The sequence below is a fragment of the Poecilia mexicana genome, unplaced genomic scaffold (assembly GCF_051168715.1).
Source record: "Poecilia mexicana isolate PSO_F unplaced genomic scaffold, ASM5116871v1 scaffold_18, whole genome shotgun sequence".
In the NCBI taxonomy this organism is placed as follows: Eukaryota; Metazoa; Chordata; class Actinopteri; order Cyprinodontiformes; family Poeciliidae; genus Poecilia; species Poecilia mexicana.
Window position 1 is genome coordinate 7740164 of NW_028263387.1, and position 21905 is coordinate 7762068.

At 40.3% G+C, this 21905-nt stretch overlaps 1 protein-coding gene across 5 annotated transcripts in view; it reads left to right on the forward strand.

Annotated features, from left to right (window-relative positions):
- LOC106926942 (phosphatidylinositol-binding clathrin assembly protein) overlaps positions 1–21905 on the forward strand; it is a 112468-nt gene that overhangs the window by 84785 nt on the left and 5778 nt on the right. For 2 of the 5 annotated variants that reach the window (XM_088015829.1, XM_088015830.1), the window contains 8 exons: positions 3425–3561; positions 5194–5294; positions 7151–7261; positions 14600–14743; positions 14987–15014; positions 15156–15288; positions 20725–20781; positions 21680–21796. In XM_088015829.1, the coding sequence (XP_087871955.1) occupies positions 3425–3561; positions 5194–5294; positions 7151–7261; positions 14600–14743; positions 14987–15014; positions 15156–15288; positions 20725–20781; positions 21680–21796 (828 nt within the window). Of the gene's footprint in view, positions 1–3424; positions 3562–5193; positions 5295–7150; positions 7262–14599; positions 14744–14986; positions 15015–15155; positions 15289–20724; positions 20782–21679; positions 21802–21905 lie in introns of all 5 variants that reach the window. The other 3 variants (XM_088015831.1, XM_088015833.1, XM_088015832.1) reach the window with 2 other exon arrangements.

Here is a 21905-nt window from a genome sequence, read left to right on the forward strand (position 1 = left end):
TGTTGGCATTTTTCACTCCAGCCCTGGGAGTCCTGCCTTGCAGCAAACTGTAATTGACTGAGAGCTCAGTGGGAACTACAATTCAGGCACACATGGCAGCATCTGGTGTGCGTGCGTGCATGCATGCATGTGTGTGTGTGTACACAAGCTTTGTTTCACAAGTAGCTCGCTTACACCTCGTAAGAAAATGTTGCAGTTTGCTTAGTAGCGCTGCCCCTCTGTCTGTGTAAACCCCCTACAAGCCTCTTGTGTGTACGAATCATGTGAGATTATGCACAGTTAGCATTGCCTCACTGTCTTGGTGCGTTTGATTGGATTATATTTCTGTTTACTCTGTGCCCTTGGTTTGTCCCGCTTCTATCAAGATGCAGTGAGTTGTTTTTCTTTTTTTTTCCTTTTTTTTTTTTTTTTTTTCTAATTTAGAAAGAAGAGGTGAGATTAAGTGAGAACATAGTTCAATAAGAGAGCTGGAGAGAGGTCAGGAGGGGTCATCCAAAACCTTCCAGTCCAGCTGTCTGCGCTCTCTGGTGTCCATATGGGTTCAACACGCACATACAAAAACACTTCCACTCTCAGCTACTGTCCAGCTGGGGCTTCAGACCAAACAATACCAGCAGTTGGCTGCTTTTTTCTTTTTTCTTTTTCCCTTCCCTCACTACTCTGTCGGAATAGAAATGAGGAGAAGGCTGGTACAGCAGGAGATTCTGTTTTATTAATCCGCTCTGGATCCTTTTAAAGGCGGCAGAGGTTGTAAGGTGACTTGGAACATTTCTTCACCTTAAAGTTGTGCACTGAATTAAAACCTCCGTCTGGCCTTGTGTAAATAAGCCACATAAAGGCGCTTTTTTGAGGAGCTGTGTTTTCACTCCGACTGCAGTCATCCATACCAATAACCGGCCTGACTGCTCTACTGGAAATTGCCTCATTCGCTGGGCAAACAGTAAGTTTTTTTTTTTTTTTTGTCGGGGAGGAGGGAATCTCCCACAGTGAATTCCCTGACAGGAAATAAAAAAAAAAACTAGTGCATTGATTTCTGTAGGGCAAATTAAAAGGTCTGGTGTGTTAGATACCCCGACAGTGCATGAAATACAGCAAGAAAATGAGAGATTAGGGAAGAGATGATGCAATACAACAAGTTTGACTATTTATTTTAAATATCTTTACAATACTTAAATTGCCAAATTAAATTGTTTCATTGCTTGATGTTAAAATCTAAAGTCATTGTGAATTATTCAGTCCTTCCAGGATGTTAGAAGGATGCAAAAATTTACTTTTTGCATAATCTTTTTTTAAAAGTTGCCTTTTGTCAGCTTTATTTTTACCATAACAATTTCAACAAGAACGTTGAAATAGTTGCAAATAACCTTCCTCCCAAAAAACAAAAACAAAAGGACAGGATTTTGACAAGGTTAATAGTTAAAGTACAAATAACACTTCCAAGTACTTTCTTGAAATATCACAAATAATGTCCTGAGAAGTTATCAAAGTGAAAAAAAATGATTTCATATTGATTATTCAAGTTAGCATGAGTTGCATAAACAGTAGAAGGAAATCCTACAGAACATAAAAACACACCTGCTTTCATCTTGCTCGCTCGCCTTTCAAGAAATGTCATCAAACAGGAAGTTAAATTATAGGACACTGTGTGGATCGGTCAAAATTCAGCCAAGTTGCAGTGATTGGTCAGAAAAATTGTGAATGAGTGAATTTGCATTTGTTGCTCATATTATGTTAAAGACCTTACCCTGCCTTACCTCACCATTCACATTCAACCCATAGGTTAATACTCTAAAACCAGACGCATCACAAATGTAGATTATGGCTTGATAGAAGTGCTGGTCTCGGACTAGAAAGTTGCATAACATTTTGATATTTTCCCACTGTTTTCTTCCCCATGTCTTTTTCCTGAGATCAGTCCAGAAGCTTCCCATCGTTTCCCCGGCCGTCTTGCAGACGTCAGCAGCGTTCTGCTGCAGTTTGAGCCTAATGGAAACGACCCCTGCTGTTTTTGTCACGTCATTCTTCACATCTATTGACTTCCATCACTTTGACTCAGCACAACGAGAATAAAGCTTATATTAAAATGCAGAATGTTTAGTTTTTTTGTTGTTGTTGTAGCTGTGGATGGGCTTTGCTGATTTGTGTATATGTCACTAGAGAGAAGCAAACCCTGTTCTCAGCAGCACCTGGGTCTTGACAGAACCGGGTCAGATACAACATGAAAAGAACTAGGAAGGTCCATGTACTCACTGTGAATTATTTTTTTTAAAAAAGGACTAATTAGTTTTAAAATCCCTGTATTCTGAATCCCAACCCCTGATAGCAGCATTTCTAGAAACCTTTGGGACTGCTTCTGGGCTTTTGTAGGAATACTAAAAGCCAAACTTGTACCCAAAGAAAGCTGTCTAGCGTTTTACATTGTGTGTCTGCATTGCAAGGCATCAATGTCTGACAATATCATCTGCCCACTTTGACTCAGATGAGTTGTTACTGTTGGGTTTTACACAGGGTGTCCACGCATTCTATAAAGCCTTAAATTCATTAATATAATGTATGCCTTAAATACGTTAATCTCAGGTCTTAACAGTGACAGGACTGTTTAATCTCGCATGTTCTTGTTTTATGTAGTTTTTTTTTTGTTTGTTTTTTTTTTCATGGGACTTTTCTGTCAGGCTTAAGTTTGAGTCTTGTGCCAAAATCTTTGTTGTGTTCTGTGGCTTCAGGTGGTTCAGGCTACTGGTTACTAGCAGCAAATATGCAATTACTAGCTAGCTGTCCTAGCAAGGGTAAATTTGGCCTTGCTAGCAAGGTCGAGGCTATATTAGTTATCTAACTAGCAAGGGTATATTTGCTGCTATTTACCAGATGCTAGCTAGCTGTTTGTCAAGCCCTTCTCTCTTTTTAGACACAAACAACAAGGATATATTAGCAAGGGCAAATAGAGCCTTGCTAGCTAGCCAAGACAACTTTATTTATAAGCATTTTTTGAAACGGTAAAACTGGCCAAAATGCTGAACAATAATCATATAAAAATAACAAAATAAATCAAACGATAACATAAAATATGTAAAACACAACTTGATAAATAGAATGACCACTCTCATGCTGAGTCAATAACCAGTTAAAAGTAGCTAGCTAGCCAGTTATCTACCTAGCAATGCTTTTCCTCATCATGCAAGTCCCACAGGGGTCAACCATCCCCAATATTTAGTTTTTTTATCTGAAATTTCAATCAAGTTGTTTTTATTAAGAAGGTCTTAAAGTCTTAAATTTGACTTCTTAGCCTGTTAAAAACTATTTATTTGTCTCTGTACCCATTTTCAAATGAATCCAGAACAGCCTAGTCTCTCCTCAAGCTGTGCTAGGGTCCTCATTTCTCTCATGTTTGACATCTGTCTTTTTTTTTTGTTTTTTTTCTTTCCAGGACCAGCGGCTGAAGGAGATCAGCATGCAGACTCCACCCTCCGCCTCCCCCAGCAGCCAGTCGGTCGGCAGCGCCAACAACAACAACCACATCTCACACACCCCGGAGTTGTTTGGCTCCGTGCTGAATGCAAACAGGTGCACAAACCTAAGCAGACACGGTCAGAAATCTGCTCACGCCGTTAAGCATCCGTCATGGTAGACGTTGACCCAAATATTTCTAAAGGAATGCGTTCAGGAATTCAACAGATGAGCAGCAGTTTTTCATCCCGGTTTGGGTTGTTTAAGTGGGGGAAAAAAAAAAAAAGTCCAGATCAGGAATCTGCTGCCATCTTTTCTGCAGTCTAGATTTGACATAATGAACCACAGAAACGCCTTATAAAAATCAGAAGGAACGTTTTTGTGGACTGTTTTTGTGTTATCCATCTGCAAAGTGTCTGAGTTGTCCGCTCTGGATATTCAGGTGCATCTCTACAAGTTATAATAAAATCAAAGTCCTGTCATTTCAGTAATTATATTAAAATCTGAAATTCATTTAGGTTTATAACACATGGCAATATTTTAACAGCGCAGTATGTAAAATGGACTTTTTTGAGTTTTAAATCATGTTATTATAAACATACCTGGAGCTGCAGTTGGCAAGATGCTGAACTTCCGCGTTAAAGAGCAGCACTTCGACACAACTTCCCCACTCAGCTCCTTCAGACTAGCCAGCAGCAATTGGCAAACACCTGGTGGAACTGCTCATCTGCTAAACTCATTATATGAGCTCCTTCTCAGTGCAGCGCTGGTAAAAATGTTGTTAAAGGGTTAATAGAGGAGCCATGTTGTGATGACTTCCTGAAGGCCGAAAGAGTTGGAGCTTCTTAAAGAGAATTTGAAATATGTCTGTAATAGTCTTTTAAGTTGAATAGCTAATATTGACATGAATCCCTATTCATGTCAGACTTTATAAGTTTATATTCATATTAAGTGAATGAAATTAAAAGTCAAATGAAATTAAATTTGATGTACCTGTATCTGCCAGACGTTTTCCTTCCACTTAGCTTTCCCTCAGGATGCTTGGAAACGGCATACTGCAGGCAACTAGTGTCGTAAGCAATAAACCTTTGTGGCTTGCCTTCATATAAATGAATAGAAGTGTGTCACTCTCTATACATAAAAATAGGGATTTTTTTACTTTTTGAACTGAATCACCACATCAAACTAGCTTTTTGTGGTTTGATGTTGTCCTGTAAACTTATAGGGGTCGGGATCTCATTATTTAGCAAGAGAAGAAAATGTTCTTCATACGATGTTTAAAAAAAGTCCTGCAAGCCGTCTTCACGGTTCAGTGTTTATCAGCAAAACTCCGAACCCTGAGACGAGATGCATGTCAGTTTTCGTTCTGGAGCCCAGAAATCTTTCCCCAACTTCTTCCCAGGAAATGGATAAAGTATTTGGATTTAATAATCGGAGCAGAATATACACACTGTGAATTTACTGCCGCTAACTGCTTTATTGCTCGGGGGGGAAGATTTTATAGCCCTGCAGAGAGCGGGGATTAATCTTGATCTGTGACAAACGAACGTTTTTAGTGGCGACTTTAGCTATTTATGCTCAGTTGATTAAATATTAATACTCTCCCTGTGTCTCCTTTCATTTCTCCACACGTTTTTTTTTTTTTTTTTTTTTTTTTTTTGTGGTTGATATCTTGATTTATTGTTTTTTTTCTGTCCTTTCACTTTCTCACTTCCTCACCTCTCCCTCCCCCTCCGGTTTGCTCCTCAGCGTCCCCAACCTGAACAGCGACCTGTTTGATCTTCAGCCGGCCTTCATCCCCGCCGTGCAGAGCACTCCTTCCATCTCCAACGCCAACAGTGCCTGGGGAGGTAAGCTTTCATCTCCCTCCTGTATTTATCGACACCCCAAGACAAAAAAGATTCGACCGTTTCCTTTAAAATAAGCGCGCTTGGCTTTGTAATAATGACTCCTGCGATTGCGGTTCCACACTTCAAAATGGCGCAAGGAACCAATCGTGGGTTTTCGTGTCGTTCTCCACTGAAACCCGGGCGTGTATTAGCTGTGACCCGCGTGTTTCTGAGCTGACATTTTCAGCTCGCTATCAGCCGTCTTGAATCAAAGTGTAGCACAGTGATGCATCTGGAAGCTCTGGCGGTGTGGAGTATTAAAGGCTTTGTGTCGCAGGATTACCGCCGGAGCCGTTTGGTAAATTCGCTCGGCCAGATTTCAAAGCCGGAGTTGCTTGTGAGCGACAGCGGCGGTTGTCGTCGTCGTCATCGGTGGGTCTGACTTCACAGCTTCTGTTCCAGTCCACTGTTGTTTTTCTCTACGACGACACAACAGAGAGCACCGTTTAATCAAACGGCTGCTCAGGGGATCAGTTCCTGTAAATACACTGATTTGTTAAACCGTGCAGGAGCTTCATTGTTATATTGCTGGGCCGTCAGCTGTTTTAACTTTAAGGAAGGGCACATTATCTCCTCTAAACATTTTATTGATGGTTTATTGATCTCAGGGTTCCTATACCGTCTGGGATTTGATTAGAGATGTTTCCTTCCCTAAAGACACATGGAATAAGTCAATAAGAGGAGAAAATATCAGCATTTCCTTTCACTGATCAATATTTATGCCTTCCGTCTACTATTGCATCCATCCATCAATCTTTTTTCCATTCACCTACCTATTTTTTATTCATTTATATGTTCATCCTTTCGTCTGTCTGATATTTTATGCATCCACAGGCCTGTTGCAATAATCAATAAGTCATTTAATCGCATGACAAATTAAAATGAGCTCAATCATTTTAATTTGGGTCATTTATCGTTTTTCTCTTTCTACCAAAAACTGGTTAATAAGTTTTCAGTCTGGTGCCTTTGGTCTCAAATATTCATTTGTTTTTTTAAAGGATAATTTTGTTTACAGACTTAATGATCCATTTTATTTCTTGTTTCTGTTGTTTTTGTTAATTTATTTTGAATATTTAAAATGTCTTCCAGTTCTTTTTGTTAAAAGTTTACTGATCTTTGAGAATGTGCGTTATTATTATTATTATTATGCCATTCCCATTATATTACTTGAAAATTGCCTCAAAAGAACAATATTATCACTTATCGCAGTAATTTCTGGGACAATTTATCGTCCAGCAAAATTCATTCACAGCTATCATCCATCCATCATTTCATCCATCCATTATTTTCATAATCATAAATTCAGAATTCATAATAAGTTGAAAGAATCCTGTGACTGAACCCGGTTTGTTGGTGCGACGACATTAAAATAAGAGTTTTTACACACATGCAAAAGAAAATGTCAGACAGTGCTGTTCAATAAGAGTTTTATTCTTTCCCTGGGAGATTCACAAGTATCTCCTTTGTTGTTGTGCGGCGTTCTGTTCAGATAATGACATTTCTCCCGACAGTGAACACGCACTCGGGTGCATCAGTACGTTTCCTCATGAACAGGCTTTGCTTTGAAACCGTCAGCAGCCTGCACAGAATCCTAAATTTCAAAGCCACGACGGCGGAAAAGCGGCGACCAGGTTCCTAAATCTAACGGGATTAGATTAGCAGGAGGTTTGGGAATCCTCCACACAGCGAAGCCACAACTGTGTTTCCCTGCAAAACCCTTCCTGGTTGCGTCTCCCGCAGCGTCCTTCAGTGAAGGTTTGTGGGATGAAGCTCGTCCAGATCAGCCTCACTCAGTCGTATTTAACTGCATTCCTCAGGACTGGAGAGCCAGCCGCTGCAGCAGACCACCCCGGCCATGACTGTAGATTTTGATGCCGTGTTCGGGAATAAGTCCACACCCAGTAACAACGGCCCACAACCTGCAGCCGGTAAACAGCCCCTCGCTCTGTCCGACTGTCCGGACAGGGAAGTGACTAAAACCCCTTGGCTTTGATGGCGGCGCGCTCTGGACTAACCCTCTGATTAGTTTCAGCAATCTGTGTCTGTTCTGCTCTGGGGATTGGCTTTAGTTTTTTTTTTTTTTTTTTTTTTTTTTTTTTTTTGTTTTTTGCTTTCTAACTCTGCTTTATGTTGTGGTATTATTATTTTGGTTTGTTTTCTAATGATGACCTCTGCCACAGAGACGGAAACCACAAGGTCTTGGTATCGGCAAACTTCAAATTCAGCAGAATTTCTCTTACATTTCCTCCTTCTGGCTTACTTTATTTTATGCTCTCATAACCAATCTTTCTTTGAGCTCTAAAACTGGGACATCCTGCATTATTTTTTCAACTGTTAGACCTTCAGATTAGATCATTTTGTAACCATTGTGCAACTTTGTTTAACCATTTTCCCAATTCACAGGTGAGGATCTGCTTTTGTTGTGCTTTTGAAACTTCTTTCAATTTTATCACGTCACATACACCAACTGCGACTTCAGTTTGCGTGGATGTTGCGTAACCTGCCACCACAAAGCAGACCATAACTGCTTATGCATAATAAATCTGCCAGAAGATTTATTACGAACATCAGGGAAGGGAAGCTAATACTGTACATCAACCTGAACCAACCGTTTCCATAGTCATGTGTTGTAGATGATCTAGTCAAACTCCAGACCTAGATCTAGTTGAGCCTTAAACATTGCCTTTCTGGGACACGTCCCACTAATTTGGCAAACATTTTGGTCTGTGTGTGAAAATCTGGCAGAGAAATAACCTAAAACACTTTGATGTGAAACTGTATTTTGTTGGACAACTTTGCAGGGTGTCTGCACATCCTAAAGAAATTTTTAATTCGTGAATCTAAAATGAAATCCTTAAAATGTCTTTAAAACATGTAAGGTGACCTTAAGTAAGTTAACAAAAGGTCTTATATTCTGTCCTGGCATTCATATCCTATGTGATTTATTTTTTTTAAGGGACTTTACTGTCAGTGAAGAGTTTGAGTCGTGTTACCGGCTAATAAACCATAGCTAACTAGTTAGCTAGCTAAGTTTATTGTGTCTATCAGCGTTCGTCTTTCCTGTTGGCTCACTTCTACTGCCAACCCGTACCAGGATAGGTTGCATAAGGCAGCCTGGGGTTAAGGCTGTAGAGAGAATCGTAAAAGTCTTAAATCTGAGTTGGTGAAACCATAACTTTGGAACCAAACCATGTATCTTTGTCCTTTCACAATAAAATTACAAACTGCCTTGTGTTGCTCCGCCGCTTGAAATCCTAATAAAATACATTGAGTTTTGTGGTTATAACTTGACAAAACATACAAAAAAACAAACAAAAGCTCGAGAAACACATTTGCAAGGCAGTGTAAGTGAAGTTTCTCTCTTGCTGCCATTTTAGAGATGAACTCATTTCCTGTCTTCTTGTTGTTGGACAGTTTTCACAAAAGCAGCACCCCGTCAGTCGCCGCCCCATGTGGAAATTTCTACATAATTCATTAAATTTCTCAACTAATTAAAAAAAAAATCTATTTTTATGAAACAGAAATGTTGGAGGGGAATCTAGGATAAAATCTTTAAAAATAAAAGCATCTTCTATGCCATGTTTTGATTTTTCCGCCTCCTCTGACCCTGTGTAACCCCTTCGGACCCAACAGTCGGAGGCTTTTCTGTCCAGACTAGTTCTGTGTTTGGAGATTCTTTTCTACTCATAAAGCTTCTATTGCAACGACCCATAAACCATCTGGGCAAACCGACCACATCTCCCAAAAATCACTCCGTCTCCAGCTGCTCCACATCTGCACTGATGTTTGCATGCACACACACACACACACACACACACACACACACACACAGACGTGTCTGTGTTTGTAAATGTGTCCATTCACACGTCCTCCATCATTTCCCTCTCCTCCGTCTGCCTGCTTCTTCTCGTCTGTTGTGTTTTGTTGTCATTCACACCGTTCCCACCTTCCTCCTCCTCTTCCTCATGCCGCTGCCTCCTCTCGTTTTGTCTTCGCTTCGCCGTCTCCTCATCACACATCACAAGGCAAGAATCACCCAGGCAACTCGGGTCCATCTGCTTCCCCTCCGACTCCTCGCTTTTAAAATAAAGAAATCCCTGTTCTTTCTTTTCTCCCCCTCCTCCTTCGCGCGTTTTGCTGCAGCTTCTTTTCTTTTTAATATTCCCTAGTTAACTGCTGCAATTTTTTTGTTTTTGTTTTTTTGTTCTTTCTGATTGGTTAATAAATGAGGCGCCAGCTTTTCTATTCAAATTTGCAGATTTCATTAATTTTAATGGAAAACGTTCTGCCTTTTTTTGTTTCTCATCTCATCCAAGTAATTGTTTCTTCTGTATTCATCAGCAGTGTCTTTTTAGGTTTTAACTCTTCTTCTTTTTTTTAATGTGGAACTAAAACCCACCAAAGCTGAAGGAAGTCATCAGAGAACTCATCTTGGAGCTTGTTTCTAAAAGTACTTTTGCACTCGACTTGCTTTTGTGTGAAGTAATCATGGCGATCTAGACAGAGGAGAGCTAATAATGTTTGTCACGCAGAATTGAATTTCCTCACTCAGATGAATAGGAAAGGAAGAAATGCACCACTTTTGTATTAAATAAACTCCCTGTTGCTACTTCTATTTACAAAATAAAAAGAAAATCATGATTAGGGCTACCTTGGATGCTTTGCTACAATATCTAAAATACAGTTTAAGTTTGCCTACATTTGAGTAAACGTAAGTAAATATTTTTTCATACAGTTATGGAGAATTAAAAATTTTTCCAAGAATAAACGTGTGAAAGTGTCGCAGCGCGTCACTTCTTTCATCAACATTCTGCACACAAACCTCCAATTAGGATAATTTGGGATAAAGTTTTATGCTCATTTATTAAAAATAAAAATAATTTTAAAAAATCACATTAACATAAGTATCCCCAGCTTTTTTCAGCCTGATTCCACTGATTGTCCTGAAAATGCTTCAACATCTTAAATGGAGTCAGCTTGTGGTAAATGCAGTTGATTGGACTTGATTTGAAACACCTGTCTATATAATGTCCCACATTTTGAGGAAAGATATTAATTTAACACAATTTGGATAAAAAAAAAATTGGAACAAAACAAAATGTGGAAAGAAGTGAAACGCTGCGATTTTTTGTGAATACACTGAATTACCCAGAACCATCTACTTAGTTCTGCAGTAGATGGAAACAAACGATAAAGAACCAGGAGATCCTCTGCATGGCCTTTCAGAAATATTCATACTCTGTTCATCTGATTTTATTACCTTACAGTTACAAACTTTACTGCATTTTGTTGGGATTTTGACAATTAGATCAACACAACATACTGCATAACGGTAAGGTAGAAGTAAAAATACAAACACATGGGTTTGAAGCCGTTTACCAGATTTATTTAAACTGCTGGGCTTAAAGTAAAGGACATCATGGATCAGAGGAGCCACCATGCTGACTGTGGAGGAGCTGCAGAGATCCACTACTCCAGAAGTCTGGAGAAAACTATTTTCTTTTAAGAAGCCATTTTGGCTCTTTATTGAGAATGAATGAAGAAAAAGCCTAACCTTTTCGCTCTCCGTATAGAACCGATATTTGGGAATTTTTATCAACTTGCAAAACATTCACTGTAACTTGGACTACTTCCCAAGAGACTGTGAATGTTCAGACTTTAGATAAGTCCGATAAGATCTGTTTGTAACCACACAGAGAGGATGGTGCCACACAGGAAACAGAAAAAGATCATTTTGAACCACTGTGAAAGATTTTTGCCTCTTGCCTCGAGAAAGCAGCTCTAACCAAAGAGACTGGAGAGTCGCAGTCAGTAAATTATGGGGAGTGAATGTCATTTCTGAGTAGATTTCACTGCAAATTAATTTAAATGAAGATTTTAAATGTTTCAGCTCAGTTTTCACTCCAGCAGGTGGCCACGATATCTACCAATTACATCTGCAGCAGTAGATACCGCTCGGTGCTCATTGTCTGTGCTGAGTTTTAGACGATGCCGCCTCATTAAATTTCGGTTTACATCTGTGAGCACCAAGTGCTTCTCAGACGAACTATTGGAGCAGATTTGCTTCCTTCCTCTCCTTTGATCTTTAACCCATATTGACACCCAATCTGACTCCAAAGCATCTAAGCCAACACCGATGACGTTCATCCTCCCAGTTCAATACGGCGCTTCTCTTCCCCTTCCGTCCAGCTTACCTTCGTCTGCATGTGTGATCAACTAAATTTTCCTCCCGTCTCAGTAGAAAGGCTCTGTAATTCAGAAAACTTCACTGACACGCAGTTGAAGGAACATCAAGAAGTGGGGGGAGAACAGCCACATTCTTAGTGTTTTATTACAGTGTCGACAATGGGATGGAAATTAAATTCAGGAGGAAAAAGGGTGATTTAATTTCTTGTCTGACTTGCCCTCCGCCCCTCCTCGTGTTGTTCCTCACTTTTTCTTTTTTTTATTGTTTTTGCTTCATCTCTGAGTTTCATCTTGCCGTTTTTAATTTTTCTTCCTACTCTACGCTGCCCCACCTCCCTTGTTTTCTCATCTTGCTAAGCCAGCAGTGAAAGTGTTTTTCGAATCTCTTGTGTCAGCATCGCTGTCAGGCCTACACACCGCTTCCTAACTAAATATTATTCCTCCCTCTTTTTTTCCCCCCCATCATCAGTTGCCTGTCTGTGATTTCCTCCCCTTTGAGAAGACACTGTCCATTTATAAGCAGTAAATATTAGTTTTCTGCTTTGTTCAACTCCCCTGGTATTAAAAAAAAACAAAAAAAAAACACTTTTTGTATTTGGAATTAAACCAGTGGTGCAAACTTTTGTATACACACTTTTTTAATTTGTTTTTACCTGTCGCAAACACCTTTTTTGCATCCAATACACACACATGCACACTAGCAGTCGCACCTTCAGGTTTTTCTACCAGCAAATAGTAACAACCATTAGCTGAATGAGTGCTGACATGGGAGTTGTTACTGCTGGCTCCTAAACTCGCATGCACACCAGTACAGGAAATTACTCTGTCATTTTCACCTACAGGCAATGGACACTGGAGGGAAAAACAAAGCAAACAAACTATTTCACATGCTTTCAACCAGGTACATTTATATTCAATCAAGACTAATCACTGTTCAGAGTCGTAGAGTGAATATGACAGCTAGGATCATGTAAATCGGTAACCTGGATGAATGCAATCTACCAAGACAGGGATTAGAGGCCGCTACATGACAGGAATATTGAAATGTGGAAATGTTCGTTCTCATTTCTGCTCACAAGATTTAGAGCAAGAGACAACTTAGTAGAATTCTCTGAGTAATTCAATTCAAGAATATTTTATTAATCCCAGAGGAAAATTAAATGTCACTCACACTTTTCCTCAGACTTCTTGTAGACGGCTGTACTGTTGCGTCTCCAGTTTGGTCTCCACCACCGTTTCTCCTTCTTCTCCCATGACAGAAATGGTGTTCGCTCTGTAATGTTTTCCTTAAAACTGCTCTACATTGGATTGGTTCACTCGGTAGCTTGAACACATTGGGTATTATTAGCTTATAGAGCCAAAATCCCCCGAGTAAGAATGGCTGACGTATTTGCTCGCACACAACGAGAATAACATAGGGTTAGCTTGAAGATATTGGTAAATATTAGCTTACATAGCTAAATAGTAATAGGCAGGATATACAAATGATTGTTGGACTAATTTGGTAGCTTGAATGCATTGAATAATATTAGCTAATATGGTCAAAATCCTGTGAGTCAGTTTGTCTAACACATTAGCTAGCTCACAGCCAGAATAACATAGGGCTAGCTAAGATATTGATTTAAAAGTGCTGTAAATTTTTTTAGCTAACATTGCTATAATAGGGAATTAGCATATCGCACCGAATTACAGATATTTGTTGGTAGAATAAAGTCAGAACATACTAATGTTAACTGAACATATCTTTAAATTAATCTGCTTGCATTGTCATATCTAGAATAGTAATAAGTCCAGGAAGCTCTAACTTTACACAACTACGTAGGTCACAGAGTTCATCGCATTCAGTTTGCTTTTTCTCTAATATTCAGAAATACAATGAGTTTCAGTGTGAACATACAAGCTAACATGCTGAATTCACATAAGCTAGTTTAGCCAAAATATCAGCTTGAACATATTAGTTAATAACTCAGGACTAATCTACTTTTACAGTTAAAAGTGATTTAGGACTTAATATTATCAGTTCTTTCAGTCAAAACTATTCCATGTTATACTTTTAGGATAATATATTCAGTTTTAGCTAGGTGCAAAGCTCCACTGACATTTTAAGTTGTGCAAATGACTTCTAGAACTGAGATGAGCAGAGATGCCCCAAATGTTAACAATCCAGAATAATTGTGCTTTAGTTTAGATATAATTTGCTTATAGTAAATTAAATGTAGAATATGGGTATTTAAAAAAACCAATTGTAAAACAAGTTTTTAAGAAGATTGTGACTCGAGGAACTTTGTCCTTCTGGTGCTGACATTTTAGCAACACTAAATTGACTCACCTCCTCTCTTTGCAAATCATGCAGCTACCACACATTGCATACATTGTAAAATATGTCCTGATAAATTATTTTGAGAAATTTGTGTGCATCATGATTGTTTCCTCTAGATAATAGGGACATGTTTAGAATGTTCTTTTGAATTTCTGGGAAGAAAATTATCTGCAGTACACATCTTTTAAAACTAGATCAGCTTCCCATAGAATCATATTTAGCGCCATTGTTCTGCACAATGAGGCGGGACGTGTGACCTCTTACAATAAAGAAGCACAGGATCGTTCAGTGTTTAGAAATGTTACTTGTAACCTAAAATATTTCTGGCTATTGAGTTGCTCGGCTTTCTGATGTCGTTTATCAGGCTGCTTAGCCTCTGGAGTGCACTTAAAAGCAGCTCAGAACGATGTCCTTTATGCTTTGGATGCTTGAATAAACAACTTACTGCCTGATATTTTTCACAAACCCAAAGTTTGACAGTCCTTCAGGGCTTTATTTCACTTTCTAAGCTGTAACTGAGCTGCTGCTGTTCAGAGAAGCCCATTTCCTCACAGAAAATAAAAATTACAAACATCTCTGCTCTTGCTTTTCTCTCTTTTCATCCGTCTCTGTGTATCTTGTGAAGCTTCCACGCATTTTTCATCTCTTTACAAGGTTGTTTGAAGCCTTTCAGATGTAAAAAGCACCTTTTTTTTTCCCCTGTTTCCCCCCCGCTGCAGCCCCAGCTCATCTACATGAACAAAATTGATTTCTTGTGCAGGTTTCGATGCTCTCGGAGACCTGTTAAAGCCCACAGTCACCGCGCACACCGCACAACCTCCTCCTCCTCCTCAAATGGCCATCCATCCTGGAGGAAAGCTGCTAGCCAATGACCTCGACTCCTCTCTGGCCAACCTTGTGGGCAGTGAGTGCTGACACACACAAACTTGTTAACAAAGAGAGAAAACGAGTTGCAATAGCCGCGCAGCAGATGGAACAGTTACATAACTTTACCAATGCAACACCGGGCCTTGAATAATTACCGGGCGCTGGCTGTACTGCGGTTGAACACAAGTCCAGAATTTTTATTTATTTTTCTGAAAACTTGTGTGCGTTCTCCAGAAAATGCTCCATTTCACTTTGTTCTCTGTTTCTTCTCCCCACTCAGATCTGCAGTTTGGATCTGGAGCCAAGAAGTAAGTTTCTAGACTTGTTTTTGAAAGATTAATGCAGTTCCCTACTACTTTGGCTTTCTCACGTGTTTGTACTCTGGCAAAAGAAGTGCTCAAAATAGTATTAAGCAGACTTATTGAGTTGTTCTGCTTGTTCTTCAACAGGCCAGAGATGCAGTGGAACCAGCCTGGTGAGAAGAAGCTAACCGGTGGCCAAAACTGGCAAAATAAGACCATGTCGACCACACAGTGGAGCCCCGCGCCCATGGCTCCACAGCCCATGCCTGTGCCACATGTGGTGAGGAACCGTAGCGCCTGTGACACTGTGGACCGTTTATCTAAGAGAGCTGAAGAGGTGTTTGCAAGTTCTTGAAGGCTGCAGTAACCCTGCTCACGATTAAGTTTGCCTTAATGTATCTATAATTAAGGCCTTAAAATGTCTTAAATTTGCCAATAAAATGGAAGTTATCCTTAAATACATTAATCACAAGTCTTAAATTTTGTTGTGGCGGGATTATTTAATCTCTTATATTCCATACAGTTGGGTTTTCTTTCTTCCAGGATTTTTCTGTTGTGTATAAGTTTGAGTTCCCGCCAAACATGCCACTAACTAGCTGCTAATATGCCCTAGCTAACTTGCTAGCTTTTTTGCATCTGTAATGGGTAAGTGCAGATTTATTGTCAGGTGGCTGGATGATGTTAATCTCTGCCTCTGGCTCACTTCTTTTGCCAACCCATGTGGTGCTACGAGTATGTAGTTTAGATTTACTGGCCCAAATCTGACCTGAAAGTTGGGCCATAAATAAATCAAATTTATTACCTACTTATATTTATTACCATGTATGAATTTTATAAATATTGTTGTCTGAGCCATCACTTTTTGTGTCTATTTGTACTACTGATGTGCCTTGAAATTGCACTTCAGGGACAAATAATTGTTTGAATTTGAATACAGCCCAGAGAAAACCCAACGTGAATGCAAAATATGAAGTTATTACTCATTAAACTACTTATTATAGCTTAAATAGAGGAAATATGTTAAGGTAATAAAGAAAGTAAGTAGGGCACAATCTGCGCTCTGCATGCACAGATTATCTCAGTGCGGTGTTTAGCTGTGCTCCTGTCAGTCACGCATCCCAGAAGATTTGCGCCTGACTCACCAAGACGTTACAACAAGCGACAAGATGGAGCTGGAAGACATTAAACAGCTAAAAATGGCAGAAGTTACACTGCTTACTCAGGTTATAGTTTAAAAACAAAACCAGTAAAATCATAAATAAAATAAAATGCTGGTTTTGCTTCAGGCCTATAATTAAAATTAATCAGTCAGGTTGGATCGGGCTCAGGCCTGATTGAGTTGAATTCTTCTGGCCCAATCTAAACTATATGTGTGTTCTGTGCAAAAAGGTTTGGCACTTCGGGTGCTAAGGCTGCAGAGAGCCGTATGCAGTGTGAGAAGCACAAAGCTGCTGCCAAGAGTCACAAACAAACCCCAGAAATGTCTCAGTTTTGATGTGGTGGGGCCAGAGCTCCCCAGAAACGGTCAGCGCTGCCACTAGCGCTGATCTAGCAGCAGCATTTGGTGTGAAACACACTCTGAAGTGGAAGGATTTTAAACACAGAGATCTAGTCTTAAATTTCAGTCGTAATGAACTTAAGAAGTCTTAAATTTGAGTTGGTGAAACACGAGGAACACCAGCAGCGCTAAAGTTCACAAATTTCCATTTTGTATTTTTGTCTTTATTGGTCTTTGACTCGCCTCTAGACAACATTTTTTTCTGTTTTACACGATGTGAGAAACGGTGTTTCTGGGCCTGCAGCCAGCTGCTGGTTAGCTTTGCTCTCTGAGGTTTGACAGAAGGGGGAAAAAAACGGCTTGTGACTCTAACAGTCTAATTTAGCTCTAATCTTCCAAAGCGTTGCAGATGTTTCTCTTCCAGAATTTGCTTAATTTGAACTTAAAGGAACCGGGTTAAATGCACGGTGCTTTCAGGAACTTGCAGACATCTTACCGGGATGCTCAGCGGGTCAGAAACTGTTGCAGTGAATGCTGGTTTTTCTCTCAGTGCATGTCAGAGTGCTGGTGTGTGTGCGTGTGTGTGTTTGCACATTATCTCAGTGCGGTGTTTAGCTGTGTGTGCATGATGTGTGCTGATCTTAGCAGCTCCTGATTGTCCTCCTGATCTCTGCTCTGCAGTTTCTGGCTGACGAAGACAAAACTGTCACTAACCCCTGTCTTCTTCTTCTTCTTCTTCTTCTCTCTGTTTCGCTCTCCTCCTCTCCTGTTGATCGTCTCCTCTTCTTCTTCCTGACTCCCTGTCCTCCCTCACCTCGCTGTCAACTCGTCCAATATCTCCTTCCTGGCATTTTGCACCGTCATCCGCTCGTCTTCCTTCCCGTGTTTGCTTGTCGTCCTGCTCCGCGGTGACTCCCGTTTGGTGATGTCGTCCGCTTGTCCTGTTTTCGCCACGCTGCCTTTGTCGTTCGTCCATCGTCATGGTGACCCCGGGTTTTCTTTGCTTCCTTTGCGAACTCTGTGATCCTTTTTTTTTTTTTTTTCCATTTTCGATTTGCTGTCCTCACCACCTTTTTGACAAATTTTGCTTACTTGTCCGATTCTTCATGGTCCTTTTGTTTCACTAAACATTTTCTCCTTCCTGTTTGATTTCGCTCATTCTCCTGCCCTCCTCCCTCTTGTCCCTCTCCCTCTCTCTGCCTCCTCTCTGTCCCTTGTCCCTTTTCCCTGTTGCGTCCTGATGCAGAATGGAATGTTCTATACTAGTTATGTAAGTACTTATCTCTGTTTAGTAAGACAAGTCCCAACGAGCCTCTCAGAAATGTCTGCTTATCCTCCTCATCTTTCCCCTCCTTTACCTCCCTGTTGCTCTCGTTTTCCCCGGAGACACTTGTTGGAGAATTTTGACTCTTGCTTTCTGCTCAGTTTCTACAAATAACTTCCCCGTGTCTGAGCTGCACAAGCCGACAGTGTGTGCTCTAATTTTCTAAGCACTAATCGAGGTTTTCAGCTCTGCTGTTTTAGCCTCTCTAATCAGACTTTCTTATGAGTTTCTTTTGTACTTTGCCTGCTATTTTGTTAATTAAAAAAAAAAATATGTACAGCCTTATGTACAAGAAATGTAGAGGGAGATCAGATTAGGTCGTTTCTGAAGCGTTTGGTTTAGATTCATTAGATTTCATTGAGGAGAATCAGAAAAAAAGAAAACCTGTTGCACTGCTTTTGGTTTATACTTCTAAGGAAAAACTATAAAGAGATGAGGCACGACTCGGTGCATCTCCATCCTGCTGCACTTTTAACGAGAAAAGGCCAAATCAAATGCTGACGAAGGACCAAATCAGCTTTTAACCGACACAGACGGTTCAAAACAACTTCCATAAACACTCGTCGTCGCTTGCAGAAGGCTTGAGGAAAACATCACAGGTAGCAGAGCAGCAATTAAAGCGGCTGATGAAATGCTTGCAGCAGAGACTCTGGCCAGAAAGTTGCAACAGTCTCAGCTGGAGACGCGTCTCGCATTTTAAGTTGGGGAGCCTGGAAAGCGTCTCGCTCATTTAACCGTCCCACTTAGCCTTGCAGGAGGCTAAGTGGGCTGGAAGTCTGGCTGCGGAGAATCAAAGGGAAGAAGGGGGGGGTAGCTGCGCAGCGCGCACCTCGAAACCTGGCATAAAGGAGGCAGAAACGGGCAGGTGAAAAATAAAAATGAGTCACCGAACGAGAATACGGAGACAGATGAGGGCGAAGCGGCGAAGGCCGACAGCTGTGCGCCAAGACAGATGGACGCCAAGAGTGAGGGAGAGTCTGAAGCTGTGCATAAATGAATTCTCGTTTTGTTTCCCCCCCACTCAGGCGTTTCTGTCATGTTTTGATTTGGGGAAAACAAAAAAAAAAATCAGATAAACGAGACGGGGCGGTACGACTGAGAGACGAACGCTTTGTGAATTAATGAGAGATTAAACTGCAGGTGACAGGAAAGTCGACTTAATCTGTTTTAAATACTCCAACTTCTGAACTAGCGGTGAGTTACTGAGCGGGCGATAAATGTATATTTGATGAAACGGAGTCGGAATTGGGTCTTTTTTTTTTGTTTTGTACATCTGAGACAGATTGATCAGGGGGGTTGAGCAACAACTGGCTCTCCAGGGTCACAACTACAAGCAAATACCGATCAATCGGATTGATTGCCTCCTAAGATGGGTTCACAGCTTCACCTCGCCTGGTCTGAAACCTTTTTATTCCTTTAGATCTCTGGGAAGAGAATCACTCCTTCTGCTTATCCTTCCTCTAAAAGTCAATTGAAAGCTCTGATAGTAGATAAGTCTATCGAGAACCTGTCCAAAACCCTGCAGAACGACAGTAATGCTTTTCATCTGTTCTTGTTCTGCTCCTGCCATTAAGGCGGCGCAGCCTTGAGTTTGAAGTCTGTGCTTTGAGGGATCATTCCTTAAAAAGAGCTGAAGCTGATGAGCACATAGTTATGCAGATGTGGTCTAATGTGATGTAAAAATGTTAAGTCTTTTATTGTATAACCATACATTAAAAAAACAAAACCTCTAATTTGAATAAATTTATTCAGCAAAGGGGAAAAATCTCTTAGGAAGATTTGGTTTTGAAAAATCCCAGGCACAACCTGAAAAAGTCTTAGATGTGTGTTACCCAAATTTAGACCTTAAAATGTCTGAAATGCACTTTTAAAAGTAAGTTGCTCTTCAATATGTTGATCACAAGTCTGAAATGTTCTCTTGACATGACTTTATAAATTATATATTCTATTTATTTTTCTCGCTGAACTTTTCTGTCAGGCAGAAGTTTGAGTCACACTCAGACATCTACAAAAAAGTTAAATACATTTATTTTGCCTAGTGTTGAAGACACAGGTAACTAACTGCTCCACATATTTCCTGTTGCCCCTGATGTTACCGCAGTAACACAAAGCAGGATTGTAATTCGATAAAACGGTGCTGGCCGCAACGCACTGCAAATTATTTAGCCGCTTTTTATGGACTGATCCGCCATCTTAAGTAACTTCCACTTAGTTTAAAACATTGACTAAGGAGCTGATGCAAAAACAGCAATTAAAGGATAATGCTGGTGCAGTTTTATTTTTCCCCCATAAAAGCCTAAACTTTACCGTGGCGACGCTTTAATTACTGTAATCCATCATTTTATGTCGAGAAATAAAGCAAAACATGACTTTCCGGAGCAGCTAATTACTTTGTACAATAGAAATATTGCACTGTTCTCATTCCTAGACTATATTTTTTCTAAAAAAAAAAAAAAGAAAAGAAACATACTACTAATTTCTCAATCACAAATCAGCAGTTTTGATGCAGAAAGGCGTTGCTTCCAAAGCAGCAGCCATGGTGTCGAACAACAGGAAGCCCGCTCAGGTGCGGCGGATTGGATTTGCCCTGAACATGGCAGAAAGCAGAGCGCGGCCTCATTGTGCCTCTCCTTTTGAAGTGGTGGGAATGATTGCTCACAGTGGGCATCCGCTAAGTACTTTAGCTTCTCGCTGTGCCGCTGAATGTACACATACTCGAGCTTTAAATGATTTGTCCTTTCACAAGCTGGACACTTAAGGGTTCTCAAGCCGAGTCAGGTTTTTGTGTTCTTTGTACGTTTTTTTTTTTCTTTCTTTCTTTCTCCAGACAATTGAGATGAAGCAGGTTGGTTATTTTCTGAGATCAACTGTTTGTTTTTGTTTTTTTGTTCCAGGCTCCAGCGCCAATGGCTTTCCCCATGACCACACCACAAGTGCCTGTGTATGGAATGGTGAGTGTTGCACAGAAAGAGTGACTTTCCTTTCATATTTGGTTACGTTACTTTACCAGGATATCTGCAGGTCTCAGCAAGTCAAATTTAAGGCTTTATAAGACCTTTTTTAATGCAAATTTGAATGAAATTTAACACCAAGCTAAAAAACTACAGATATATAGGATGATGGGGAGGATCCAGTTGGCAACATGAAGTGAGCCAGTGCCAAAAATTAATGTCATCCAACCAACCGGTGATACATTAGCATCTAATTCTTAGAAGATGCAAAAAAAATAGAATAAAAAGGCTAGCTAGCAAGAATATATTGGCAGCTAGTTACTGGTAGCCTGGAGTCACAGACTGCAGTGAAGATAGATGTTTGTGCAAACGTTTGCCTGACAGAAATTGCATGAAAGATTAATTAGTGCTGCCACAACAAAATTTAAGACTTATGACTACCCCATTTAAGGATGACTTACATTTTTTAAAATGATTTTAAGATATTTCAAGGCCTTAATTTTCGATGGACTCGAGACTTTTTCAGGATGTCCAGATTACACATTAGACTTATCAGAATTTTGTGTGATGTGCTTTTTTGTAAATGTGACGTAGATTTGCATTCAGCCAGCTTTTCTGAGTCAATCATTTGTAGAGCTACCAGTTGGAGTTACAGATTTGGCCTTTGACTAGGCCATAAGAACACATCAATGTGACCTTTCCATTTAACTCTTGCTGTGCGTTTGGGGTTGTATTTCTGGAAGGTTGTTTTTTTTTTCATGGTTACCCTGAATTTAGTTCCAGCCATTTTCCGGTGATCTCAGACCAGTTTGGGTTTCACCATTACAATAGTGTCATTGTTGTGTTTTTCTAACCGTGTGTGTGTGTGTATGTGTGTGTGTGTGTCGTGGCTCTCTAGGTCCCTCCCCAGATGGCTCAGATGGGTGGGGTACCTGTGATGGCTCCACAGCCGATGATGTACAACCAGCCTGTTCTCAGACCCACCAACCCTTTCGCGCCCATGCCAGGAGCCCAGGTAGCTGCCACCAACTCCTGCACAGTGATCGGCTTCTTTTCAACTGATTTCTGGACAAATTAGGAAAATAAAGCTTCAAAATCCTGTGGATTTTGTTTTAATTTCATTT